Source organism: Dermochelys coriacea, chromosome 6, assembly GCF_009764565.3.
Source record: "Dermochelys coriacea isolate rDerCor1 chromosome 6, rDerCor1.pri.v4, whole genome shotgun sequence".
NCBI lineage: Eukaryota > Metazoa > Chordata > Testudines > Dermochelyidae > Dermochelys > Dermochelys coriacea.
This window is the reverse complement of record NC_050073.1, coordinates 116,888,237-116,916,141: the sequence shown is the minus strand read 5'-3', so window position 1 is coordinate 116,916,141 and position 27,905 is coordinate 116,888,237. Positions and strand designations below refer to the sequence as shown.

Sequence of the window (27,905 nt, the reverse complement as noted above, 5' to 3'; positions counted from 1 at the left end):
TGCCCTTTGCACTTTCCCCAAGAGACAGATGAAAAAGTGCAATCAGTTCTGGGGAGGAATCAGAAAGGTATTTTCTCTGTATCAGAAAGTACTGTCTATAAAAGAGATGGAGAAGAGGGCTGTGTAATAGCTGTGGCCAGCAAACCATGAGGAAGACGCCAAGAAGGGCGTAAGGGTACCTCTGCCACAGTATGTCCAACCTGCAAGTAGAACAATCCCCCCCCCAAAGACATTGCCAGCAGTGGTTTGGGAGGAGGTAAGGAGCCTTCTCCATGCTTATTTCAGTCTTCAGCAGAAGCAAAGTTACATGGCAATTTGCAGCTGGGACCACCTCAAATGACAGAGATAGCCCGCAAAAAATTGCATGTTGCATCACTTTGAAAGTGCCCTGGAAATGGTGCACCAACTGATATTAAAGAACTGGACTAGAAATGGCTCTATCTCCTGGCAACTTAACAGGTCACTGGTCGGTCCAGTATCTTGTCTCCAACTGTGGATTTCACAAGAGCTTCAGAAAAAGGTGAAACATCCCCCCAAAATGCTCCTGGCTAGTCGTACAGCTGCTCCCAGCTGATGATGAGCTTATCCCGGAAGGTTGAGTGTGTTCATATTTTTATCCTAGCTGATGTAATCAGTTTCATAATGAAGGGATAGAGGACAATTTTTTCAATTTGCAGATTAGAGAAAGGTCAACGCCAGATTAATTTTCTACTGCTACAGGTCATGAAGCAGAGTGGCTTGTAAACAGTGTGAAATTAATAAAGTCTTTAGTGTACTGTGCACCAATTTCTACCCCTCCAAACCAAAGAAAACAAAAGAGGAAACCAAAGACTTCCTGAGTAGCTGCCAAATATTTTCTAACAGAGAGGGGAATTTATCAGTAAAAAGTCAGAGTATCAACTACTAAACCCCAGGCCTAGCCTCATAAAGGACAAAGCATCAGGCAGAGGTGGCTTCTTTTGCAGATTTCTGCAAAGCACAAGATCATACAGAGGCTGCTGGGAGTGTGGTATAGACCTGCATTGGTTTTCCCTTCTAAAGTGAAGAAATTGACACCAATTTACACCAGCTGAAGATCTGGCCCTAGGTCTTTCCCTTGGTCTTCAAAGCAAGGCCTTGTTCTATGTATGGTGGCAAAAAGACTTTGTCCTGCCCAATAAAAGAAATCCCGCTGGGATTTTCAAAGGAATGTAAAGGAGCTGCAGCCTAGTGAACACAGAGCCTGTAAATACCCTCCAAAAGACTTCTGTTTTATATAACCCTCCCTCCAAAATGTATTTGGGGATTTAAAATACAACAATGTTATTTATGGTTAGAATAGGTCTTCTTCCTTCATTCCACCCGGTTTAGGGACTCCTGGGATTTGTGCATTAGAAAGAATTCTGTTTTGTGCAGATAAATGACTCTGCATATTGTATTTTGGGTAGATTATGTTGGGAAGTTAAGGACCCGTGAGTATAGCTTGAGTTCTGGAAAATGGCATTTGTGAATTCAGTTTTACACCAGAAGGTGCACACTTTGTTGCTTGCGCCTCAAGGCCAGGTGCATTGTACACAGTGGAGCTCTTTGTGTTCCTCCATTCCTCCCCACAAGCTCCCTGTGGGCCACCTTCCTGATCCACAGGCCAAAGAGGCCACCCAGGCCATTGCTTGACCACTTCTTTTGGCCAGGCCAAAACTGAGTGATACTGCCACCTCACATGCCAGGTCCCAGAGCCACTCACTCAAAATTTGGAGGGAGTAGGGGTTCATGGGGGGCAGGCATCTCAGATGGGGAGAAGATGGTCAGGCATAAAAATTGATGAGCATGAAGTAGGACTGAGTGGACTTGTAGGTGCCCCAATTCTAAATGGCACTCTTCAGTCCCTACTCCAAATCCTGCTCTATTTTAGGGACTTCCTGCAAGCCCACCAACCCCTTCCCTCCTTCCAGGAGCTCTGTGTGCCCACCCCCTCACAACTATTATTTCTTTTTCTTCTGTCTTGAAAATAAGTCATTCAGGGTGTCAGTTTGAACTCTTGAGATGATGGGGAGTGTTAAGAACCTAAGAATGGCCATACTGAGTCAGACCAATGATCCACCCAGCCCAGTATCCTATCTGACTGCAGCTGGTGTCCTAGTTTCTGGAAGTCAGAGGCTTAGGGACACCCAAAACATGGGGTTGCATCCCTGACCATCTTGGCAAATAGCAATTGATGGACCTGTCCTCCATAACCTTATCTGATCCCAGAGAGAGACATTTCTGCACAAGGGCCTCATTCTCCTCCAATTTACACAAGTAACTGCACTGGAGGCTTGTCTACATGGGGCTTTGATCCACACCAGAGGGCTATAACCTTTAGTCCACACTAGTTTGTCGCACACTAACTGGACTACGTGGACCCTACTGGCGTGCACTAGAAGTTCCCTTGTGCACGTTCGTGTCATCCTGTTTCAAACAGTACTGTGTTAATGTGCCCAAGAGAACTTCTAGTGTACACCAGCAGGGTCCCCATGGATCATTTACTACACAATGATTGTATGATTTAGTCTGCACTATCATTGTGCAGTAAATGATCCATGGGGACCCTGCTGGTGTACACTAGAAGTTCTCTTGGGCACGTTAACACAGTACTGTGAAACAGGACGACACGAACGTGCACGCGGGAACTTCCAGTGCACACCAGTAGGGTCCATGTAGTCCAGTTAGTGCGCGACAAACTAGTGTGGACTAAAGTTTATAGCTCTCTGGTGTGGATCAAAGCACCATGTAGACAAGCCCTCAGTTACACCAGCATGACAGCAGATCCAGACCCACAGTAGACAGACGTGCCTTTTGTTCAGATTGTTTCCTTGGTAGGAGTAAAAGAGTTTTATCAAATGCTAATTGAGTTTTCCATCTCAAAGTTTCCTAGGCCATCTGAGTTGTTTTGTCACAAACATTCATGTATCCATTACCACTGCCTTTAGTTTAAAGAGGCTGGAAGGTGTTGCAATGGAGCTAATGATTTTAACAAAGCATCTGAGATGGGGTGAGGAGGTGGAAATCTAAATTCAAATACTTGCAGGGCTCCTGTCCTCCCTCCATTTCTGCAAGATTAAAGGTTCTTGTGGGGGTGGAACCTCCCTCCTTGCATTGCTGCAAGAACCTCATTCCCTGGGAATGAAGGGAGGGTGTTTGTTGCAGAACACTCTTGGGCATAAACTCCGAAGCACTTGTTAAAGAGTAAGAGTCACCATGGTAGAGCAGTGAGACACTTAGCCACCCATGAAAAAGCCATCCAAGCCCTTGCTTGGCTTAGAGGGACAGGTCTTCTTGGAAGGAAGACCATATCACCACCAGGTTGGAAAATGTGTAGTTTTCCTTTAGCTCTGCAGCGACAAGCGCTGTTTTAGACAAACTCTGCAGACAAGGTGACACAGTAGTGTTAGGGACATTGTGGTTTCCTTATTCTAATGAAGTTCTCTGCTCACTGTGTAGGGACATTTTATTATTGTCCCATGACAAGCAGTAGGCAATGGCAGAAGGTTAGGAACCCCCTCAAATCCCTCTGAAACCAGATTTTTGTAGGACAACCCGGCACATGCAGCTCCTGCATCAGGCCAGCCATCTCAAACTGTTATTGACCATTAAGTACCATGTAGGGTTAACAATTTAAATTCCAAGGCTGATGGAACAAAATAAGTATAGTTCTCCTGCCACTTAATACATACTGAATTATCAGGTGTTCTAAAGAATATTTTTTAACATTAGTCTGAAGACACTGATTTTGGGAATAAAACCCATGCATTATTTGGAAAATACATTTATTGCGAATTGTTGCTTTGTGGTTATACTGAATGGATGTTTTCTTGCCAAAGTCAAAAACAATGTTATTCCCAAGCCAAATCAAAATGGTATAGAAGATCCATTTTTTTAAAAAAAAAATGGAATATCTCCTGGCCTTACAATAATGGTAGAAAGTAATCTTTGTGGCTGCAAACATTTGATCAATAAAACCTTCCAACCTTACAGGAAGTGTGGCTGGCTGGCACTGGCGCGCATGCTCTCTCTCTCTCACACACAAGCACAAGCGAAACTGACAGGTCTCTGCAATACCAGAGATGGACTCAGGATTGATGGAAGAGCGAGCTCTGAGCAGCAAGCTTTCACTGCGGTGTCAGTAACAAGGCGAAACTGACAAGAATGATCCTAGTCAATGTCATTCGGGTACCAACACAGCAAGGGAAATATTGCTATGTAGGAACCTAAGCCAACACTTTCTGAATATGGGTGTCTAAAGTTAGGCCCCTCAAAACCTGATTTTCAAAGGTGCTGGGCACCCACAGAGCCCATTGATTTGACTTATGGATTCCCAGCACTTCTAAAACCAGGCTACTTTAGTTCTGAGTCAGCAATATACTCCAGCACATGTCTAATTTTAAGCATGTGCTTAAATTCTATTTGAGGCCTTATTCTGATGCTTACATTTTAGGTGCTTAGATATAGAATTCAAGCTTGAAAACTGGGCCTTAATATTTCACTCAAAAAATGCTAGTCTATCATCAATAAGGAAGCAATCCACTGACTTCTGCCAGGTTTTGCTAAAGTGTCATTATTATTTAACCCCTCATTTACAGTATCAGTTTGCTCCTAGGACTCTAGTGAGCCCCTCTTCACTAACATAGTTCAGCTGAGAGATGAACTTGAATATTTTAGGTCAAAGATTTCAGCGGCTATTTCTTTGTTTTCTTACCTGATCTGTAATTCCTGTTGGACAACAAGTAGCCACAGTGGAAGAACTCCAATACAAAGCAAGTTGTTGTCTTTACAAACCATTTACCCTTTATCAAGTTTACAGTTCGAGGAGTTGTGGCCAGACTTATCATTGAAGATTTAAAGATCTGCAACAAGTTAATATACCTCACCAGTAAAACTACTAAGGAAAATCATCCAAGAAATGCCTGAGATCAGCAGGATGCCCTTCAACAGATCACTGCCAAATTAAAAAATTACTGTTTAATCAGTTAACTCAAGCAATTAAAACAAATTAACTCCATTGAAAAGATTAATCACAGGTTTAACAACTGTTAAACAATAGAATACCAATTTAAATTTATCATAAATATTTGTGGATGGTTTTCTACATTTTCAAATATATTGATTTCAAATTACAACACAGAATACAAAGTGTACAGTGATCACTTTATATTATTTATTATAGATATTTGCATGAAGGGGCATATGAATGTTTAGCATATCTGGAATGTAAATACCTTGCAACACCAGCTACAACAGTGCCATGCAAATGCCTGTTCCCACTTTCAGGTAACACTGTAAATAAGAAGCAGAAAGTATTCTCCCACAAATGTAAGCAAACTTGTTTGTCTAAGCAACTGGCTGAACAAGAAGTAGGACTAAGTGGACTTGTAGGCTCTAAAGTTTTACATTGTTTTGAGTGCAGTTATGTAAAAAAATTCTACATTTCTAAGTTGCATTTTCACAATACAGTACTTATATGAGTTGAACTGAAAAATACAATTTCTTTTCTTTTTTAGTGCAAATATTTGTAATAAAAATATAAAGGGAGCACTGTACACATTGTATCCATGTTGTAATTGAAATCAATACATTAGAAAATGTAGAAAACATCCAAAATATTTAAATAAATGGTATTCCATTATTGTTTAACAGTGTGATTAAAAGAGCAATTAATTTTTTAAGTTGTTTGATAGCCCTACTACCTAGCTTGGTGAAGTCTGTGCTGCAACAGAACCTATGCCTATACTCCACAGCACAATCACAGTCTTGCCAGGTAGAAAAATATCCTGGCTGAACATCCCCCACAGACTTTTTCACATCCAGATACTATTGGCTCTTCAATGCATCAAGCTTTAATAGGTTAGAATACCCCTGAAAGGGGCACTCACCTCTTGAGCAGATCCAAGCAGCAGGGTGCAGTACCCCATTCTCCTCTCACTCCTGGTTCCCCTGCAGGCTGACCTGGTGGGTCTTCCATGGCTTGACCATTTGGCCCAGCCACAAAGTATGAATGAACCCCTTCTCTGTCAGGGAACCTGGGCCCACCCACTGCTGCAGGTTCCAGCCCAGGGACCCTACCCACAGCAGCTACAGTCTCCAACACTTTGCTCTTACTTCCCTGTACCTCATCCTGCTGGGCCTTTTTATCTCCAGCCCTAGCTCAGGGCCAACCTCCTCAGATTCTTTTCTCTGCAATCCCAGCTGTGTAAATTCAGCCAGTCAAACTCTAGCTACTCAATGGGCTCCATTAACCATAGCAGAATCCCCTCCTTCACACCTCTGCTCCTAGCCAGGGACTGGCCTGCTAAACCCAGGCAGTTCCTTTTATCTGAGCCTGCTGGACTCTGACTGGCTGTTGCTAGCCCTTCTAGCCGTTGGAGGACCACATCTCTCTAGATTCCAAGATGGCTGTTCCAGTGAGGCTTCTCTAGAAAGGCCTAGAAGACTCACTATTGCTGTTCTTTTCCTCTCCCCTTGTTGCTTCCTGGGAAGGGGTGTAGCAAAACAGCAGGCCTCCAGCAGGGGCCATGAAGGCCTGGTGCATCCCCTCACAAACCCAGTGTGTTCTGCCTTAGAAGGAAGTATTCTTTTTCATCTTTGCCAGATAAAAAATTGTGTTCTGTAATCCCTGGAAAGAAGAGGCAGCCAAGATAAATGCACTTATCCTAACCTTTTCAACATGCAAAATTTGCACTTAATCCATCTGAGAAGGGAGGAAGATAATTCCGCAATCCAGGCAGCTCATATAGTAACTCTGGAGCCAAACTTTTCAATAGCCTGAGTCCCAGAGGGACAGAAGATCATTCCTGCCATACTGTATATTAAAATTTTCATTCATTCAGAGAGAATTCTTCTTCACTTAGAATCACATAAAAGTCAGGCTAGAAAGGATCTCAAGAGGTCAAGTCATCTAGTCCAGCCCCCTGTGCAGACGCAGAATCAAGTAAACCTAGATCATCTCTGACAGGTGTTTGTCCAACCTGTTCTTAAAAACCTCCAATGATGGGGGTTCAACAGCCTCCCTTAGAAGCCTATTCCAGAGCTTAACTACCCTTATAGTTAGAAAGTTTTTCTTGATCTCTAACCTAAATCTCCCTTGCTGCAGATTAAGTCCATTATTTCTTCTCCTACCTTCAGAGGACATGAAGAACAATTGATCACGTTCCTTTTTATAACAGACCTTAACATATTTGAAGACTGTTATCAGGTCCAGTCCCCCCACCCCATCTTCTTTTCACAAGAGTAAACATGTCCTGTTTTTTTAACCTTTCCTCATAGCTCAGGTTTTCTAAACCTTTTATCACTTTTGTTGTTCTCCTCTGGACTCTCTCCATTTTGTCCACATCATTCCTAAAGTGCGGTGCCCTGAATTGGACACAGTACTCAAGCTGAGGCCTCATCAATGCCAAGTAGACAATTACCACCCATGTCTTATGTATGTCAATCCCGTTAAAACACCCCAGAATTATATGAACCTTTTTCACAGCTGTGTCCCATTGTTGACGTATATTCAATTTCTGATCCATTAAAACCGCCTGATCTTTTTCAGTAGCACTACCACCAAGTTAGTTATTCCCCGTTTTGTAGTTGTGCATTTGATTTTTCCTTCCTAAGTGATGTACTTTGTACTCGTCTTTATTGAATTTCATTGTGTTGATTTCAGACCAATTCTCCAATTTGTCACAGTCATTTTGAATTCTTCATTCCATTGTGTTGAATCCTTCATATGTGGACTTCAGGACCGAATGCTCCATTCTCTACCAAATTCAATTTAACAAACAGATTCTTGTTGATTGCTGTCATGGCATCAAGCCTACTGTAACTGCTAACATTATTTCAGTTTCTTGTCTCTGTGACCTTTTGCTATTGCAGATTCCACATTGCTGCTGCATACAAGAAAGAATCTAGAGAATGGCAGAAGATCCTAGCCTTTGAGCAATTAGCAGAGTTGAAACATCTTGTGTGGTTTTAGCAGAGTAAAACTAAGTGCAGAATAAGCTGCACCTCACCCAAGAGCAAAACTGAATATACAAGAAATATATTATAGAATCATAGGACTGGAAGGCATCTCAAGAGATCATCTAGTCCAGGCCCCTGCACTCATAGTAGGACTAAGTATTATCTAGACCATCCTGCTCTTAAAAATGTCCAATGATAGAGATTCCACAACCTCCCTAGGCAATTTATTCCAGTGCTTAACCATTCTGACAGGAAGTTTTTCCTAATGTCCAACCTAAACCTTCCTTGCTGCAATTTAAGCCTATTGCTTCTTGTCCTATTCTCAGAGGTTAATGGGAACAATTATAACTCCTTGTAAAAACCTTTTATGTACTTGAAAACTGTTATCATGTCCCCCCCCTCAGTCTTCTCTTTTCTAGACAAAACAAATCCATTTTTTTCCCAATCTTCCCTCATAGGTCTTATTTTCTAGACCATTAATCATTTTGTTGCTCTTCTCTGGACTTTCTCCACTTTGACCACAATTTCCTGAAATGTGGCTCCCAGAACTGGACACAATACTCCAGCTGACGCCATATCAGCGTGGAGTAGAGCAGAAGGATTACTTCTTGTGTCTTGCTTACAACACTCCTGCTAATATATCCCAGAATTATGTTTGCTTTTTTCCCCAACCATGTTACACTGTTGACTCATATTTAGCTTGTGATCCACTATGACCCCCAGATCCCTTTCCGCAGTACTCCTTCCTAGGCAGTCATTTCCCATTGTGTATGTGTGCAACTGATTGTTCCTTCCTAAGTGGAGTACTTTGCATTTGTCCTTATTGAATTTCATCCTGTTTACTTCAGACCATTTCTCTGGTTTGTCCAGATATTTTTGAATTTTAATCCTATCCTCCAAAGCACTTGCAACCCCTCCCAGCTTGGTATCGTCCACAAACTTTATAAGAGTACTCTCTATGCCATTATCTAAATCATTGATGAAGATATTGAACAGAACTGGACCCAGAACTGATTCCTGCAGGACCCCACTTCGTATGCCCTTCCAGCTTGACTGTGAACCACTGATAACTATTCTCTGGGAATGGTTTTCCAACCAATTATGCACCCACCTTACAGTAGCTCCCTCTAGGTTGTATTTTGCTAGTTTGTTTATGAGAAAGTCATGCGAGATTGTACCAAAAGCCTTACTAAAGTCAAGATATACCACATCTACTGCTTTCCCTCATCCACAAGGCTTGTTACTGTGTCAAAGAAAGGTGATATCAATGAAATAAAACTTCAGACTGAAGCCAGAGCTAAATAAGCAACCAACCTATCATACAGCTGTTTGTCACTTCCCATGATAAAACTTTCATAGTGTAAGATATACACTCTGCAATGTACAGTGCTGCCACTGTCAAGTATTTTATAAATGATTTACATCATTCATTTAAGATACAAACATCTCAATCTTACTAACTTAATTTTGGTACTAACAAGCACAAAGTCATCAGAGCTGTAAATATTGTTCAGCAGATATTTCAAGTTTTAGTGATTTTATTTCAGCCAGTTTCATGCCTCAAATGCAATTAACCTTCTCAGAAAACTGTCTTTATGAATGAAAGGGTATTTGTTTTCAGAACATGTGGCAGTGGAGTAGCTCTCAGTTTATTGCTTCACAATCAGAAGTCTTTATAACAAAGTGGCCCACAACTGCCACATTCTTCAAAGAAGAAAATATAGACTTGTGTCTCCCTTGCACATTTTGGACCAAATTTTTAAAAGGTTCTGTTCAATTCTGCACTTTCCAAATTTCGTGTATACTTGTCTTCATAAACTGCATGCACAAATGGGAAGATGGCCAAGCAAGCAGTTGCTTGCTTGCACAGATGTGGTATCACTGAGTGGAAATGAGTGCATGCTCATTTTTTCTCATGGACAAAATAAACAGCTATTGTGAAGGCCCACTGAAAATGTGTACCAATATCCCTAATGATGCCAGTTGACCAGGTCCACATTTCCTGCATTTTGAGGTTTCAATTAAAAAAATGTCATCACTAATATTAATTTTTGAAATATCCCCTCCCTCTGAAAACTTTCACAAAAAAATTAGTAAAGAGTGTGTTTTGTTTTGACCTAGCTGTTGAGATGTTTGACATTTTCAAAAATCAAAACCTTTAGAAGAAATTTTGACATAGTTTGAAAAAACTATTTTAAAAAATTAATAAATTCTTGCCAAATTCTCAAAAGTTTCATGTTTTCTTCTTCTTTCCCATCAGCTCTAGATGTCGGTAAGATTTAGAAATGTACTTGATCTATTGCTGGCCCTGTAACAGAAAATACAATCTTTATCTGTCAAAATTGGAGCAAGATAAATGATATTTTTAAAGCATTAGGTTATTTTTATTTTATCCAGTAAATTTCTATATTCTATTTTAGAATTACCATCACATGCAACAGTGGAACTTCTATAATTTAAAATTACTGTAAGGGGTCCTAGGTAGATGGCTTTGAGCAGCTATCATGGTTAAAAGCAAGGATCCATTGCCATTTCTTTAGATTTTTGTCTTGTCTTTCTGACATGCTGTAATTCAGTTTCCAGATATGCAGGTCAGAGCTAAGGTGACACTTTTTGCGGTGTAATGCTCTATAATATGTAAGAATTATACTTGCACTTTGATCATAGCAAACGGACCGTGTATAATTCCATCTATCTATATAAGTTTGTATAAGGTTGTCCCTCACCAGGACATCTGAGTGCAACTGAAAAGCAACCTAAGGAAAGGAGGCTGAACAAAGAATAAGAAAAAATTAATGGTTTCACAGCTCTGCAGTAGACTTTCTTTTTTTCCTCTTGCTTTTAATAGGTCACTCTTCCAATCTACTTTACATCAAGCAGATAGCATGTTGGATCTTTTGCAGATGAATCAGACCGTGCAGTGCACTTGTGCATGTTTAGTATGCAAGTATGTCAGCTTGTATATGATCACCAGCAAAAAGATTTTTTTGGAGAATAGGGAGGTGGAATCATTCACAGCAGCTTCTGTGAAAGAAAGAGTAATGCAACTACTGTTAATAAATCAGCCCTGGACTTGAAACGGTTGAACTATCTTCACTGCCGTTTTGATTAGCTTTATCCTCTGAGGCATAAATTAAAGAGGAAAATATATAATCTGAGAAACTTTCCAGATTTATCTTTAAAAATCTGAACTCAGCACTAAGAACTATGCTAAGCAGAGTCCTTTGGTCTAGCAGAATGGTCTAATAGCAATGCAGGAGGTATGTTACAATTACATGTTGGATGGTGGGAAGGCACAAGCTGTTTTTGCTACAACTGATCACAACCAGTTTCTCACTTTTGATGTACTAAAGAGTTTTGCAGTGATACCGGTGGATGTTTCATCATGACAATATTTTTCTAATAGTATAAAAACAGAGTAAGTTTGTCTGGATTGTCTTTTCAGTATCGTAGTGTAAACTGTCCATATACTAGCATTGCCAACGCTCCAGGACTGTCCTGGAGTCTCCAGGAATCAAAGATTAATTTTTAATTAAAGATTATGCCACATGATGAAACCTCCGGGAATACGTCCAACCAAAATTGGCAACCTCTGCCATATACTGTACTATGAACACTTCCTGGGACCCCCAGTATCAAGTTGGTTGCTCCTTTTTTCTACTACTGGTCTCTGTGTAACATGCTTGTAAAGTGTTACATGCTTCCGTTCTGGTTGGTCCACAGAGAATAACCACTATCCCTGCTGCCAGTTAATGCACTTAGGCTCAGATCATCAAAGGTATTTAGGCTCCTAACTTTCACTGAAACCAATGGGAGCTAGGAGCCTAACTATCCCTGGGGATCTGGGCCTTAGTCCTTTAACTAGAATGGTAGGGTGCTTGGGTGATGAAGACTCAGGTTACAGCTTGCTGGCTGCCCAGAGGGGGGTTATTACTAAAAGTTATAGGAAAAATTCCATTGAAACATTTTTCACTGGAATTTGGTGATTCATCAAAATTGAAAAAATTTGTGTGGATAGTTCAATTTTTATGATGTTCTGTTAGGACATCATAAAAGGTTCTGTTGCATCCCTGCCTGCCAGGCAGTGTTTGAAACTTGCCTGGTTTTCTGCCACCACTCCCACCCAGATCCTCAGGAACTTGTCACACAGGCTGCTTTGGAGTGGGGGGACCCCAGGGCTTCCATTGTCCACTGCTCTGGGGCAGCCTGCCAGGTAGTCTGCCTGGGAGCCAGGGCTTCCTTTCCTTTCCTTTTGCAGAGAATTTAGAAATTTTTGCTTTTTGCTCCGAATCAAAACCAAACCAAAATGTTTGAAATATTGAAATCCTCCATGAAACTGAGATACCTGTCTCTGCACAGCTCTAGTTCTTACGTTTGTACTTCCTGGCGGACCATTGATTTTACAAGATGTTCTTGGCTGCATGCTCTGAGGAGAGGAAAGAGGATTGTTATGTCCTCCAGCACTTTACATACCCATTGATTTTATTCGCTAGTTTCTGACCATGTGACCCCACTAGATTCTTTAGTCTTTAAGGAAATCATTCGGGGCAGGAACTAAGAGTGCACCAATATTTTAATGCTAAAAGCCTTTATTCAGAATTCCTGTGTGTTTCTATGTTCTTTGTCTAGAACTGTTCTTGGCCAATTCCCAGTTTAAGAGCTGGAGGAAAGTGGGGAGCAGTTTTCGGGGAGAGGCACAGAATGCAGGATTAGAAAATATGGTTCCTGGGGTCAAATCCTCTGCTGGTGTAAGTGGGAAATTGCAGACTTGGTTGGTGCCATGCTGGGGGTATGGCCTTTGGTGTTTAACAGTGGTTTTCTCAGGTTGGTTGCTAGTACTGACACTCTGCTGCTCTCTAGGAGGTGTTCTTTAGGCAGACCACAACTCAGTGGCCTTGGACAACACAACGTGAGTACAGATGGTGGAGGGTATATCATGCTCTTCTATGTCAGGGTTGGTTAATCAACTCAATGAACCTGTAGATCCTGGGAGAATGAAATCCAAAGTCGTAATTTTTCTGTCTTCTGAGATTGTCATTTTAAAAAATATGCTTAGACACTTTTCAGACTGAAATTTGTTACACACCAGTAACTTCTGACAACAGGTTGTTACCATGGGATTTTGCTCAGATGTATGTTTGATGCACACAGTACAGGGAACCTAATTAAAAGTTCAGAAGATAAAACTTGTACCACAAGTTTATGCAGGTGTCTCCTAGTAACAGCAAAAACTTAAGCCAGAGTTTTCAGACCTGGGTGTCTAAAGTTAGGCTCTTAAATCCATGTTTAGAGACCTCCATGACCATGGGCCAGTGAAAGTGCCGAGTATCCACAATTTCACAGATATTGATGGGAGCAGCAGGTGCCCAGCAAGTTTGAAAATTGGGCCCTACGTTTTTAAAAGTGACGAGTGTCTTTGATTTTGGGGTCCCAGCTTCTGGCTCCTTTCACATGTCTCCTTTTCAGAGGACGGGTACTCAGCACTTTCTGAAAATCGGGACCCTCTAATAATAATCATCCCTAGCTCTTATCTAACACTTGTCATCTGTAGATCTTAAAGTGTTTTACAACGTATGTAAGCATCATTAGATCCATTTTACAATTGGGGAAAATGAAACACAGGGAGGCTTAATGATTTGCCTAAGGACACTCAATGGCCAGTCTAGGAATAGAACTCAGATCTCTTGAGGCTTAGTCCAGTGCTCTATCAGTAGGTCACCAGTATCTCAAGGTGAGCAATTAAGATATAAGGCACCAAATAATCACTAGTCCCTTTTGAAAATGTGGGTCCAGGCTACTTTTATTTAGGTGCCTAAATGTGGACTTAGGAGCCAAATTTTAAATGTACAAATTTGAAAATCCTGGGTTTATTTTCTTTTTATTTTGTGTTAAGAATACTTACATACATTTTTGCTTACAGGGACAACTTCCTGAGATACATGTATTGCACCATAAAGGTCTAAGAGGATGGCAGTCATGTAGCTTTATTTCTAGCTACAGCTGGTCGGGAATTTTCCATGAAAAAGTTTTTTTTTCATGGAAAACGCAGTTTCCATAAAAATCAGTTTTTACTAAAATGTTTTGATTTCTTTTCCATTAGGACAATTAAAACAAAATATTTAATTTTGGGTCAGGCCAACCTGAATCAAAACATTTTGGTTTGTCCAACTGGATTGAAACATTTTGGGTCAGTTCGGTGTCTGTCTGAGCTGTCATGGTGGTGCATGGGAATTGCAGTTCAGGTGTCTCATGTCACAATTGTCCTCTGTGGGCTGAGCTCCCTGGCTGTACTACATATTCCATGATGCACTGCAATCAGCCCTCTGGTTGAACCACCGCAGTGCATCAAGGGACTCCTGCGACCATGATGCATCATGGTTGAGTCAGGTGGGTCCAGCTCAATGTTGAACTGAACTGAAACTAAACATTTTGATGTTTCCAAATAAAGAAATTCACACCTTTCAATTCTACAAAAAATTGATATTTTGACTTTTCCCCCTAATTTTTGGGACAAAACAAATAAAGATATATTGACCATTCCCATGGGACCAAAAGAAATCTATTTTTTGACCAGCTCTGCTTCCAGCTAACTTCAGTACAACACAAACAATAAAATGCAGGAAACTCAATCTAAAACAGCAAACGTTACCATGGATTTATGACTTGTTTCTTGCTCCTGTAGCCTGGAGAGCAATTATACCGTCAGCAAGAAATTACAGACATTTTTAAACCCCAGAAAGTCCACTTATTGTATGTTTAGTTTAGTCAACACAAATGTGATCACTTCTTTCTGGTTGATGCAGTGAAATTAGGTCAGCAGCAGTGTTCAGTGTGCCTGATTGGCACAGAACTTTAAAACCAAGCAAAGTCGCTCCCTTCTTAACTGCATGTGACTTTGCTGTCAGGGCAGTGCTGAGGGCATAAAATCATTGCCAGTCTCCAGTACAGTAAGTGCCCAGCATGCCTGGAGTGGACACGACAGAGCTATCAAATGAAAATATATTTTACAGTATTTCCTCTCTTACTCATTTACTAATGTGACTTCTCTGTCAGTACAGTGCAACGGAACCAAAATCAGCGATTGGCCCAGAAATGCCCAGTGTTCCTAGACTAGACCTAATATAACTTTTAAAAAAATACTCTTTTTACTTTGTGCTAATGATAAGACCTGACTGTGAAATTACAGCAGTCACTCTTGCATGATATATGAAAGAAAATTTTAAAAAGCCACCAGATTCCCTTCCCAATGCATACACTTAGATTTATGTAGAAGTGCTTCATAATCCCTGGTATGCTGCTTGCTTTAATATCCATCTCGGGGAAAAAACTCAGCTGTTCCAGAAATTTCAGGTATCCCTCCCCGTTGTGGGGCTTGGCTGCCCTGTAGCAACCTTGCTGGCCAAGCATGGCATGGCAAGCACTCCCTGAGGTTGGTCTCCTTAGCTTTCCAGAAATCAGTCTGTGCTGGAGATGTGACTTAGTCCTCCGGCCAAGTCACAACAATAACCTCTTTCACGATAGCAAAGATTCAAACTAAAAAGTCCCCACAATGAAAAGATTCTTCTGTACTTCAGGGCTTTTCTTCAGCCCACCCTCTGGACCCTATTCCCAGCCCCTTCCTGAGAAAGCCTTCCTGGCTCTGGAATAGAACACTCAGCCCCCTGGCTGTTTCCCCTGGAGGGCTATTCTCAGCCCCTCAGAGGCTCTCCTTTCCCTGCTCCAGTACACAGCACTAGGCCCGCAGGCTGGTTCCTCTGAGTACCTGGCTTCCTGTGGACCCTGTCTCAGGACCTTCCACAGGAACCTGCCCTGTAATTTCAACTCCAGACTGATCGTACACTCAGACCTTTTCCAAGACCTAGGTGTCCATCCTGACCCCCTTAGCCCTGCCCCCACAACTGAGAAACAGCTACTTAATTATGGCAAAGGTGTGATTGGCCCCATCTCCCATTAAAGGGGCCAGTCACATTGTGATACTCTCATTGAATTAGGAACATAGGCATTGCCAGACTGGATCAGACCTAGCATCCTTCTTCAAAGAGGGGTCAGCACCAGAAGCTGCCGAAGAAGGTCCAACAAACCTTGTATTAGGCAGATGTGGGGTAATCTATTCCCCACATAGATCTCATCCTGGTCCCTCTTTTATTGTTTTTTGTTAAAACCACCAACCCCACCCCAAAAGAAGTTTTGCTTTTTCAACCAAGAGTCAAAATTTGACGTGACATCCACCCCCAGTTTTTGACCCTTGTTCAAGTACATAGTCCAAACTATCCAACCCAGGTGGGCTGGGTGGGTAATGTAGGAAAATGCCCATAGTAAGGTGTATGTGATTGTCATTGGTATCAGCACCTTTCCAAACAGGTTTACATAAGATTAATATCTGTATTGTATACCATATGTATATACAGTGTGCCTTAGTGATGAGAAAATAGTTCATAATAAATCATTTGTACGAGAAACTTAGCACCTCTTTTCAACTGCGTTAATGTCCAGGAGCAGATTACACTTTATCAGATTCATTCCACATTCTGAAAATATTTTCTTTATATTTTTACTCTTGTCATGAATATATAAAATTTGAGTTGTGTTCCTTAATTATAGCATATCAGATCAGTTGTTTTCCTGTTCCTCGATTGGATGAATGTGCAAACATGTCTTTCATTAATACTTGTTTATGCCAATTTTAAATCTCATTTTCTGCGGATATCAACACATGCAACTTTTAAATTAAATCTCTGCAGACATTTATGCCAAAATGGAATGTGCTGTAATGGAATGCTAAACTGTATTATACTTTTCAGCTAGTAGGTGGTACTGTGTGTAAAATACCTTTTTAAAAGAACCTCAGCCATACCTGGCAGAGCATTAAGCGATCTTATGATGAATACATGTGGTGTGTGACCAGTCCATATCTGGTACAGAAGTGTGACAGCTGTATCAATTAAAATTTAGAGCAGAGTAATACTCCAATTTACATCATTCCCTTGGTCTATGATGTTTACCAAAGGTACATAAGATCATTTCTGTGATAACAATTAATGACATGATCCTGTGAGGTACATAGCATCTCCTGAGATGTGCTGAACACTGATCAGAAGATGCTTCATACCTCATAAGATCAGGAACTACATTTTTACCAATTATTTAAAAAAAATTCCCCTCCTTTCTGTGCCTGCAATTAGCAGGTGTAAATATTGGTGACACAACTTAAGTAATTTAGATGAAGCTGTATAGCAAGTATTTAAGGCTCCAATTCAGCAAAGTTCTTAAGTCAATGGGACTACACATGCTTAAAGTGAAACATATGTGGACATGTGGGCCTAAGAGTAGTTAAGTTCTATAAGGGTAGTTAAGCTCTTGGATAGGCTTCCAAGGGAGATGTGGAAACCCCATCATTGGAGGTTTTTAAGAACTGGTTGGACAAATGCCTATGGGGGCTGGACTTGATGACTTCTCAAGGTCCCTTCCAGCTCTATATTTCTATGATTCTATATGCTTAAGCACTTAAGCACTTGAGGGCCTTAGTGTCTAAATGATCTAAATTGCACTTATAATTATTTGTGCCTACAAACTGTGGGCACCAGAAGAGAGGCCCTTCATGCCAGCTGCACAGAGATTAGCCAGAAACACAGTATTCTGCAAAGTAGAAATGGGCTGCACCTGGTAATGCTCATGTTCCTGCCCCAGCACATCTGGGGAGACCACTCCATAACAGGAGCAGAGGCCAGGCATTCTGGCACTGGTCACAACAATCTATCTGCCTGCCTGTGACACCTCATGACCCAGCAATGCTCCCTGTGCGCAGCCCACACAGATTATTTCTGCTGCTGGGAGGAATAATTTGTAGATTGGGAGGGGACTGCTGCTGATCTGAATAAGGCTGAACATCGGTGCTGCTTTGGCAGAATATATTGAGTCTTGTTCCAGAATCTGGCCTTTTTCTATCGCTACTGAGTACTAGTTTAAAATCAAACTCAGTGAGAGAGATGCTCTCGCTGACGTGAGTGTGCTGGGATCTGTTCTTGGGTCAGGTGCTTTTCACATCCCAGGTGTACAAGATGCTATCTTTGGGTTGCTTAGTCATAGTGCAGGCTGGGGGTGGCATTCAGATGAGCAACAAGTGCCTGCCAGCCCTGAGAAGCAGAACTTCGTACAATCCCATCTCATGCTGACACAACAAACAACTTTGTTCACATACTGTGGATTCAGTATATGTAGCTCCTCCTTCACTGCACTGCCACAGACAGAATAGATGGTAGCACAGAAGAGGGATTGTATTAAAAACAAACCAACCCTTCCTTCTTAAGCAGTCTTGCTTCCTTCCTAAGGGCCTAATCCTGCTCCCATTGACATCAATGGCAAAATCTGTCAGGGATGGTCTAGGTATACTGAGTCCTGTGTCAACGCAGAGGGCTGGACTGGATGACCTCTCGAGGTCCCTTCCAGCCCCAAATTGCTAGAACTTTAATGGTGGAGGATCAAGCCCTAAATATAGCCCTTCTCTCATTCTATTCCTTGAAAAAGTCCTCTGCATATTTTTTAAGCCCTGATTGAAGGTTCACATCAGGCAGGGGCCATATCTTCACTTGCGTAAATCAGCAGGGCTCCATTGACTTTGATACCTGAATTCATTCGCCTTACAGTCATGCTGCGAAACCCGTTTGTTTAATGGTGGAGGGCTGAGGATGGGATTTCTGTCCATTTTTTTAAGCTATTAGTCACTTGACTGGTGATGGAATGATATGTGATAGAGCGGGAGCAAGGAGAACGGCTGCTTTGTAACTATGGGATTATTGTGCCCAGGGCTTCAGGGGTGGAGGTTTTAAACCAAAATCAAACGGATCTGGCCCAACCCTCCTAAGGAGTCTACAATGGAAAGTTAATGTTAAAGTCAGTTAATGTTTACAAGGGAAGAGGATTCTGGTTCCAGGAAACCATAAAATGTACCACATGGCCATATGGACCTTTTTCCCTACTATATTGTACAAAACTGCCCCATTCATTCACTCATTCCTGATCAGGATGAAGATGACTTTAATGTTACTGCTAATAATAATAATAATTCAACTGCAGTTAATAAATTCAGCCCTACTCAAAGGAAAAAAGTTGGGTGTGATCCAATGAGGGGACCCGACCATATAAGACCCAATGCAAGCCAAAACTTGCATCATTATATGGGGTTTACAGGATTTTCATGGTACAGAAAGCCATGCCCTGTGGTTAATTCCACCCTTCTCTCTCTCTCATTTACATTTTGGGGCATACACTTCTGCGTGGCATATTTTTTGAGGGCCATGTCACTGCGGCACAAAGAGATGCTAACAAACAGCTAGATGTTTCCAAATCATACTGGTGTTAATGGCAATTGTGTCAAACTAATCTCAGAGCAAATGGCAACATTATCATATAAGATCTCATGATAATTTAATGCTGTAGCAAGGGCAGGCATCTAATAATCGCAATAACTGAAATACTCTAAGAATTCCTTGATGGCAGCTATTCAATTAAATATAAAAAAGCCCAATTCTCAGCTATATTAAATTATAAAGAATACATACACTGTTCCTAGTATCTGAAAGAGACTGGCTCTTATAGGTTATTCTTTGAAACCCTTTTCCACTCTTTGTTACCTTTTTCTTTTTAACATGACCTGGAGGTATATAATAGATTAAATTAAATAATAACAACAGTGCACTTCTAGAAGAACTTTCATTCAAGGATCTCGATATGCTTTATAAGTGTGAATTCTCTCAACATTCTAGCAGTGAAAGTAAGTATTAGTGCATCCATTTATACATTGATAAACTGAGGCAGTCAGGTCTCCTGGGTTCTAGTCCCAACTCTACCACTGATCCACTCTGCATCTTGATTCAGCAAACTACAGTGTTAACTTTAAGCACATGCTTAAATAAGCCCATCCCTATTCCGCAAAGCATTTAAAAATGTGCTTAAGCCCCAATGAAGTTAGGAACACACACTTAAATACTTTGTTCAACAGAAATGAATTTAAGCATGTGCTTAACTGCTCTCATATATTAGAACCTAAAATCTGTAGGTAAGTCTCAGTGAATTTACTTGCCTATGCACATAATATTCCTATAGATGGTTAGAAAGATATAAACCAGATAACTGACCCTGAATAAAAACTGGTTTCAGAGTAGCAGCCGTGTTAGTCTGTATTCGCAAAAAGAAAAGGAGTACTTGTGGCACCTTAGAGACTAACAAATTTATTAGAGCATAAGCTTTCGTGAGCTACAGCTCATGCATCCGATGAAGTGAGCTGTAGCTCACGAAAGCTTATGCTCTAATAAATTTGTTAGTCTCTAAGGTGCCACAAGTACTCCTTTTCTTTTTGTGAATAAAAACTGTATTTAGACATGAAAATACTATGCACTGAAAAAATCTTTCTTAGTGCTGGAATCATGCTAAACATACACTACACCTTGTTTCCAGTCTGATGTGCAATTGAAGCCGCAAATCATGGACGTGAAAATATTTATGGCAGCCACAACAATTACAGACAAATGTGATTAGATGCCCCCTCTCCCACACCCCTCCAACCAGAATTAAAAGGGCAGAAGTAGTTCACTGACCAGAGAGACAGACAAACAAATAATATTATGTCACAAGATTTACTGGTCCACAGGATGATGGAATTGGGACATCTAAAGTAGCTCCTCTTCCTCACATCTCCTTCCACTTCTCTTTCCCCCACTTGCCCCAATATATAAAACAGCTCGTTACTGATTTATGGGATTAATACATCAGAGGTGGGTGACCTCTCCACTCCCTACCCATCTTGTCTCCTTCTTCTTCCTGGTCCTCCTCAAGTCATTTGCAACCCTTATTAGTAAAGAGTTAACGTGGAAGTCGAGGGCAGATACACGAACATACCAGCTATGACCAGTTTTTTCCCCAGGGTCATCAATTTATTTAACAACACAAAGGCCATTGCATCTACACAGGCTGATGCTAGCTTTCGCAGGATACCCTCCACAGCTGTAGTGGTGGGGAAATGGCAGAGTTTTCCCTGGAATTTGATTTCCATGGGCTTGAGAAATCCTATTACCGTACAGATTTTATGCAATAACAATAGCAACAACACTTAGCTCTTACATACCACTTTTCTCTAATAACCCTCAAAGCATCCTACAAAGGAGAGCAAGTATCATTGTCCCCATTTTTACAGATGGGGAAACCGAGGCACAGTGCTGGACAGTGACATTCTGAAGAATTTTGTTTGAATGACTGGTACGCTAAAGAAATGCAGACTGTACCTGGCTTGCCACAGACTGGAGTGCACAGTCAAGCTATAAGGGAACTTTAGATCCAAAAATAAATCTACTTTTTTTTCTATATCTTTTTGCAAATTTTACATCAAATCATAGAATTGTTTGGGTTGCAAGGAGCCCCTATAATATTATCTGGTTTAACCTCTTAATTTGCAGGGGCATTTCTAAAATTTTCAGGGATTATCCAAGGGAAAAATCTGGTTATCTAGAACAAGAGAAGCCAAATACTGTATTGGCACAAGTATGTACAACTCCACTTAAATCACTTTCAAACTAGTGCTTAATTCACCCTGAAGGCTTTAACTAGGTTGTGAACAAGACTGTAGTGGACATTGTGGATGTATTTTAAAGTGGCTGCTTTAGATACAGGGAGGTAGCATTTAGGGCAGGTGTCACTATACTACCAATGCTCTTCTTTCTACAACAATTCAATAAATAAATGCCAGGAGCCCAGTATTCACATCGTGAGCAACCCTCAGTGGCAGGAGGATGAAACAATCTGCTAAGAAAACACATTTCAATATCTGACATTGAAAGTGGGAGGGGGCAGAAATGACTACCACAGACACTACGACCATGTCTTTACAGCAACCTGTTGATTAGCCGATGTTCTGATGTTCAGGGTAGGTGCACAAAGCCTGTGCAGTGTAGCCAAATGGGTTGCAATCCAACTCTCCAAACTCATTGACTCCAATGAGAATTTTGCCTGACTAGGAGTCCAGCATCAGGCCCAGCGTCAGTGTGTTCTCAAGAGCTTGTTGCTCTGAAAACCATTTAAAATTCTCTTCCCGTCTTTAGTCATCGTGCTGCCCTTGCTGTCTCTGGCACCCGATAGCCCCAGACACAGGGGAAAAAGAGCAAACGAAAATGATTTACGAGCTAAGCTGTATCAACATGAAGGCCGGCATATTCTAGGCCGAGCGGTGCCGCCAGCTCATTCACAGCCCAAGTGAGCAAGCTTTGTGCAGGGAAGCCAAGGGAAATGGTGGACGGCTGCAGCAGAAGTTGCAGACCCACTGGTTTTGTGCCTATTCTTCGGAGCTGCCGGGTATAGGTTGGAGAGGGCATGATGCAGCTGTCAGCCTCGTCTGAAGATTTGCATCATTTTCCCTCCCTCAGTTTTAATTTTGAGCTTTCAAATATGCATATCAATCTAATCAACAATCTACTGCCCTTAAGGGCTTGGCTGTGCAGCGATTTCTGCTAGGGACATTTGTCACATGTCGAGCTGAAGGAATCACGTAGGACCACTGTATTTGAAAACAAAAGGGCTATGCAACAGGGGTTAAAGCCACAGCTGTGTTAGAAAGGACATGAGGGGCAATACACCGGCTATGGGACACACACTGCCTGCAGACGCCGGCAGGCTGCATGCCACCGTGGCTAAGGGCAGGAGAGCCAGCTGCTACACCATCGCGAGGGTACCGTCAGGGCCAGATTAAGGCAACATGGGGCACTCTGGTTCTGTCTCTGCAGCCTGTGCCATGCCCCACCTCTCCCAACTTGGAGCAGCAGTGGCAAGGGAAGCCCCTCCCAAAGGAACAGGGGCTGTCACAACAAGCCCCCCATTTCCCCTCAAGAGCAGCAGTAGGGTCCTTTCTTTACTTAGAAGAAGGGGTCCCCTCTCCCTTCACAAGGAGGCGAGACTGGCCACAGGGGTGAGCCCCAGCTCTTACCCAGCAGCAAGGGTGTATCTGTTTGGGTAGGTAGGAGGGTTAGGCCTGCTGCACTCTTCTTCTTCTGCCACACACCAGATCCTACTGGGGTGATGTTGGCAGGGCCCCTAGAGCAATGGCTCTTAGAATTCACACCCTACTTCAGTGCATGGAGCAGTTCTCCCTTCTTGGAGTGATTGTTTCAGGCTCTCGCAGACTCAGGCAGATGTCCCTGCATCAGTTAAATTCAGGTCACATTTTCAAGCTTTTCTTCACAAGCATGTGGGCTAGAAACGTACTCTTTCAAATAAATAAATGCATAAATAAATAAATAATGGGACCTGAGATTATGACCTCTCCTCTCATGATCCTGGGAATTGGAGCCCTGGGCACAGGCCTGTAGTGCCTATACCCTTAATCCATCTCAGAATGCAGAATGTATACCTTTCAGTGCCAGCCCTGACTTGCCAATCTGTGTGGAATTGGAGAGAAGCCATAGTTCCACTTCTGCCCCACTGGAGATATCAGTTGGCTGCACCAGCCTACACCCTACTTGTTCTCCCAGGGTTCTGGTGTGTTTCTTCCTGAATCCTACTCCCTCCTCACCCCACTAACACATCCCAACTGGGGGCCAGAATCTACCCCTAGCCATTCTGTCTTTTTGTGTTTATCCCAAGAAACGCCTGATTTCAGCCTGTTCAATATTTTTGGAAATTTTTTTCCAAAGAATTTTAATTACTGTCAATGGACAAAAATAAATAGCAGAATCCATGTGCAGATGGTGTGTTGGGTGGCATGGAGCTTTCTTCAGAAACATACAAATGCTTAGCAATCTCTCACTGCTGTTTTAATCTTGCAAGATTAGCCTACAGTGCTTCTTGCCCTCAACCAAGTTCACATTTTAGGAGCGGAAGACCATTCTCAGCACAAAGGGCTGAGCCACATACAAAAGAAGCAGTACCTCCCCTCTTTCATCTTGCCCCTCCAGGGATGAAGAGTCACCCTAGTGATTTCTAATATAGCAGCCTAGCAGGAGAATTAACAGATATGGAAACCGTAGCTTCTCATAGCCCAGATTTTGCTTGAGAAATCTCAGAGTCTAATTATGAGAGTTCTATGCAGTACAGCTATATCTCACTCCAGCTCCCCAACAGGAATTCATGTGAACCTTTTCTTCAGTTTCAGTCAACCCTGGCTTTGGTTGAACACAAACGCTCGGAGTGAAACCCCTGTAAAAATTGTTGTATTTCACTCTTAAATCACATAAAAGCCATTAACATCATTTTGACATGCAGCTGGTTTGGCTCAAAACTGAGCCCAAGTTGGCTTGAAAATATTCACATACCTTTCAATAGTCCTTGGCTGTGTTTCAAGTTTATAGCAAAATCCAAAGCCAGGGAAAGTTTGCGAGGTTCAGGTTTCATAACAAAAAAGTTTTGCACAGCTAATGATGAAATGCTGTTATTATTCTTAGTTATTTGTATGTCAGTAGCATCTACAATGTGCAGGGTACTTTCCAAACACTTAAGGTTACACAGTTCTTACCTGAAGGAGCAGATAGCCTAGCAAATGCAAAACAACAGATCTAGGGTGTAGGAAGGGGATATATAACATACAAGCAGGATGGCTAAGGGGTGACTGGGAAACATATTGGTGATTTTTTGTTTTGTTTGCTTGCATGTCTTGTTTATTGCATAAACTATTCCCAACTGTCTCCACAACCTAGTGACTATTAGCTGGCTAACTACTCTGTGATGACATTTGCTGCATCTATGTATCTCCCTGTTGGCCTATTCCCACAGCTCTTGGGTTTTAATGGAATTGCGCACCTGAGCAAGGCATGCAGGGTGTCACCCTATAAACAACAGAGTCCAACTGTTTTTAAGAAACACAAGACAGTTCCATATACTCAGCAACATGCAAATGCCCCTTATTTGCTAACTTAAAAATAATCACACAGAAAGCATATGTAAACAACGCGCTTCCCCCTGAGAAAGGAGACAACAATTGTGATGATCTATGTACTTGAAACATAGAAACCACTGATATTATAGCAACAAAAAGAGAAGGCTGTGTGTGAATACAGTGGATTCACTGGATGGAGTGCTGTAGAATGCAGTGCTATCGGCTCCCCCTCCCCCTTTTTTAAATTATACAATACACATGAAGGAGTACACTCATTTTAAAATATTTTAAAATGTAACAACATTAGCACATTTATTAGCTAATCTGGGGTCTCATCAATCTGCAACCAGTAACCATCAGTTAGTATTTGTACTGCTGAGTTCTCGCTCTCCTCCCACCCCCCGAGTTTGGCACACATATATATTTATAACACCTCTGCGTAAATTATTCCAAATGCAACATCTTCATGATTTTCTTTACCAGCTAACTATTCTCTTTCTAATGCAGTGCACTCTGGAGAGCATCAGTGGCACCTGACAGATAAATTCAACACCAAAGAAGCTTTCATTAAATGTAGGCAATATCACAGTTTTTCAGCTGAGTGGGGATTTGATCTGTGCTGTGCAAGAAACCACCCATCTTTGTTCTTTATATAGTCTGAGCTTCAGGATTGCCATGTTTCTCTCCACAAATGAAGAAAGAAAGATTAGGTCCCCATAGCCATTTGTATAATTGTACTTATAAGGAAAATCTCTCTACCAAGGGACCCCCACCCTTCTCTCTCTCTCTCTCTCTCTCTCACACACACACACACACACACACACACCCCTCCCTCACATTTACATTACAAGCCATATACCTCCCTCATCAATATAAAGTCATGATTCACAACCTACCACCAAGATTAGCTAATGAGCAGCACTTCAGGCATATTTTACTGCCTGCCCAAAGCTCTAAAATAGTATGACACTGTCTCCATCAGCTAATGGGCATTAGACCCCATGTCACTACTGAACCCAGAAGAACCAAGCAGCCAGGAAGGCTGCAGCAAAACATCCATGTTGAGCACACACCCACCGAAAAGGCCAGGGCTGTGTGTAAGTAGAATCATGCGCCTCCACAATAGAGCTGGCAACAAATGACCATGTAAAGTAGGTTCCTCCTGGACAGCAAGTCTTTTGTGCTGAATGATGGTAGGAGATCAGAGAGGGACCCAACCCAAAACATTGCTCCTAATGCATCTGCAGTTATTGCATAACTGGGATTCATATTGATCCCAAGCCTCTCACCTCCAACTTAGTTAACCCAAGTTTAATGCCGTACAGCTGCAAATGGGGGCATCTGTTTCCCAGTGGATAAGAATTTAAATCAGAGCAGCCAACTTCCCACATGTAGATGGTTAGTTAGATTCCCCCACCAGCTGGCAATGGAGAAAGGAAGGAGGGGGGAACCACAGAGAAAATATAGAAGCACTTTCCTCAAATAATTCTCCCATGAACTCCCAGAAGCTGAAGTCTCTGGATTTCACTGATTAACAGATGTGTGCCTGCCGCTAAGCCACCTACCAAATGAAAGGTGTTCCCAAGCCTAGGGAAACCAAATACATCCCCAAAGCAAACGACATGAAATGCATCCCTACAAGAAAATGGGAAATAAACACAGCAACAAAAAATATTTAAATTAAGCTGTGTCCCAAGAGCAAATAGAAAATACACACACTCCCTTCCTCCCAAATACGGAAGTTCGATTAATCAAGTCCACATGTTGAAATTAAACAAGGGCCAGGTTGGGATCTCCGAAGCAAACACGGATTAATTCCTTGAACTCAGTCAATCAGTCCGAATTGACCCTGGTGTAAGGGAGATCACGGTCTAGCCCAGGCAGTCCGGACAGAAATACCCCTACCCCCCCAGAGCTGCTGTAGAAGCGCACTCCCTCGCCTGGTTATTTTTAAAGGCCAAGCTCTCTGGTTCTTTAGCATTTCCCTCCCGGCAATCGCCAAGCAGCCCGGCAGAGATCGGGGTGGGGGGGAGGGGAAGGATGCTGCCTGCCACCCTTTGTTGAGCATCTCTGGGTACCTCGCCTTTTACCTGTGGATGCAGTCGCCATGGCAACGGGCGGGTGTTCCCTGGCGGAGCCGGCCGGCAGCTGCTGCGCCCCGTCTCCATCCCTCCGCGGCGCCCCAGCTGCGCGCTCCTCCGCCCAGGCCCCAGCCCCGTGCGCCCCGGAGCCCGACAGCGGCAGCTCCTGGCGATCCGGCGGCGCAGACATGCTGGCTTCCCGGCTTTGGCTCTCGAGGCAGCGGGAGGAGGCGGTGGCCGCTCGGCGTCCGGGCGTAGCTCAGAGCTGCTGCCGCTGCTGCCGCTGAAGCTCCACTAGTGCTGATTACGCAGGTGAAAATGGCTTGTTTAGCTGGAGCCTTCCAGCCCTTGCGTCACCCTGTGGCTGGCATATCACAGGGCAGCGATCTGCCAGCCGGGCTCTAACTCTGCCCCATTTAACTGCTTCAGGCAGGCAGGCACCGAGCGCTTCGTACAGAGGGAGAAATGTCCCCTGCCCGTTCTCCCTCTCTGAGACATCCCCATCCCTCCCCCTGCATTGTTACCAGTTGCTCAGCACAGGAGAATGCAACATGGCAGAAGAACCTGGCTCTGCATGCTTGGGGCCAGTGCCATTCCCAGAGAACTCCAGGGAGTTCCCCCGGGCATAGGCGCTCAGGATCTGGCCCTTGGTCATTTGCACAGAACAAGCCAGCGATTCCCCCACCCCCACCATCACCCAATAAAAGATGTCCGCTGCTCCCAGAACATTTCCATGTGTTTACAAAATACACTACTGTCTGTTTGCAGCTAGGCTGGGAAGGATGAGATTACAACTAAATGACAGCTGTCACAATAAACTCATGAGTGGCGCTTACTAATTCACAAACTGCAGGAACTGACACTGGGCTTCCCACAGGCACAGTTGGAGGAGGTAATATCTTTTATTGGCCCAACTTCTGTTGGTGAGAGGGACAAGCTTTCAAGCCACCCTAGAGCTCTTCTTCAGGTCTGGGACCAAGAAGACTACAACCACACTGCGTACAACATTGGGC

The 27,905-nt window shown here is 42.6% G+C and overlaps 1 protein-coding gene across 1 annotated transcript in view; it reads right to left on the bottom strand.

The window, feature by feature from the left end:
* RTN1 (reticulon 1) overlaps window positions 1–27,400 on the bottom strand; it is a 193,808-nt gene extending 166,408 nt beyond the window's left edge. The window contains exon 1 of the mRNA XM_038407080.2: window positions 26,902–27,400. Coding sequence (XP_038263008.1) covers window positions 26,902–27,082 — 181 coding nt within the window. The 5' untranslated portion in view covers window positions 27,083–27,400. The remainder of the gene's footprint in view (window positions 1–26,901) is intronic.
* Window positions 27,401–27,905: the final 505 nt, after the last annotated feature.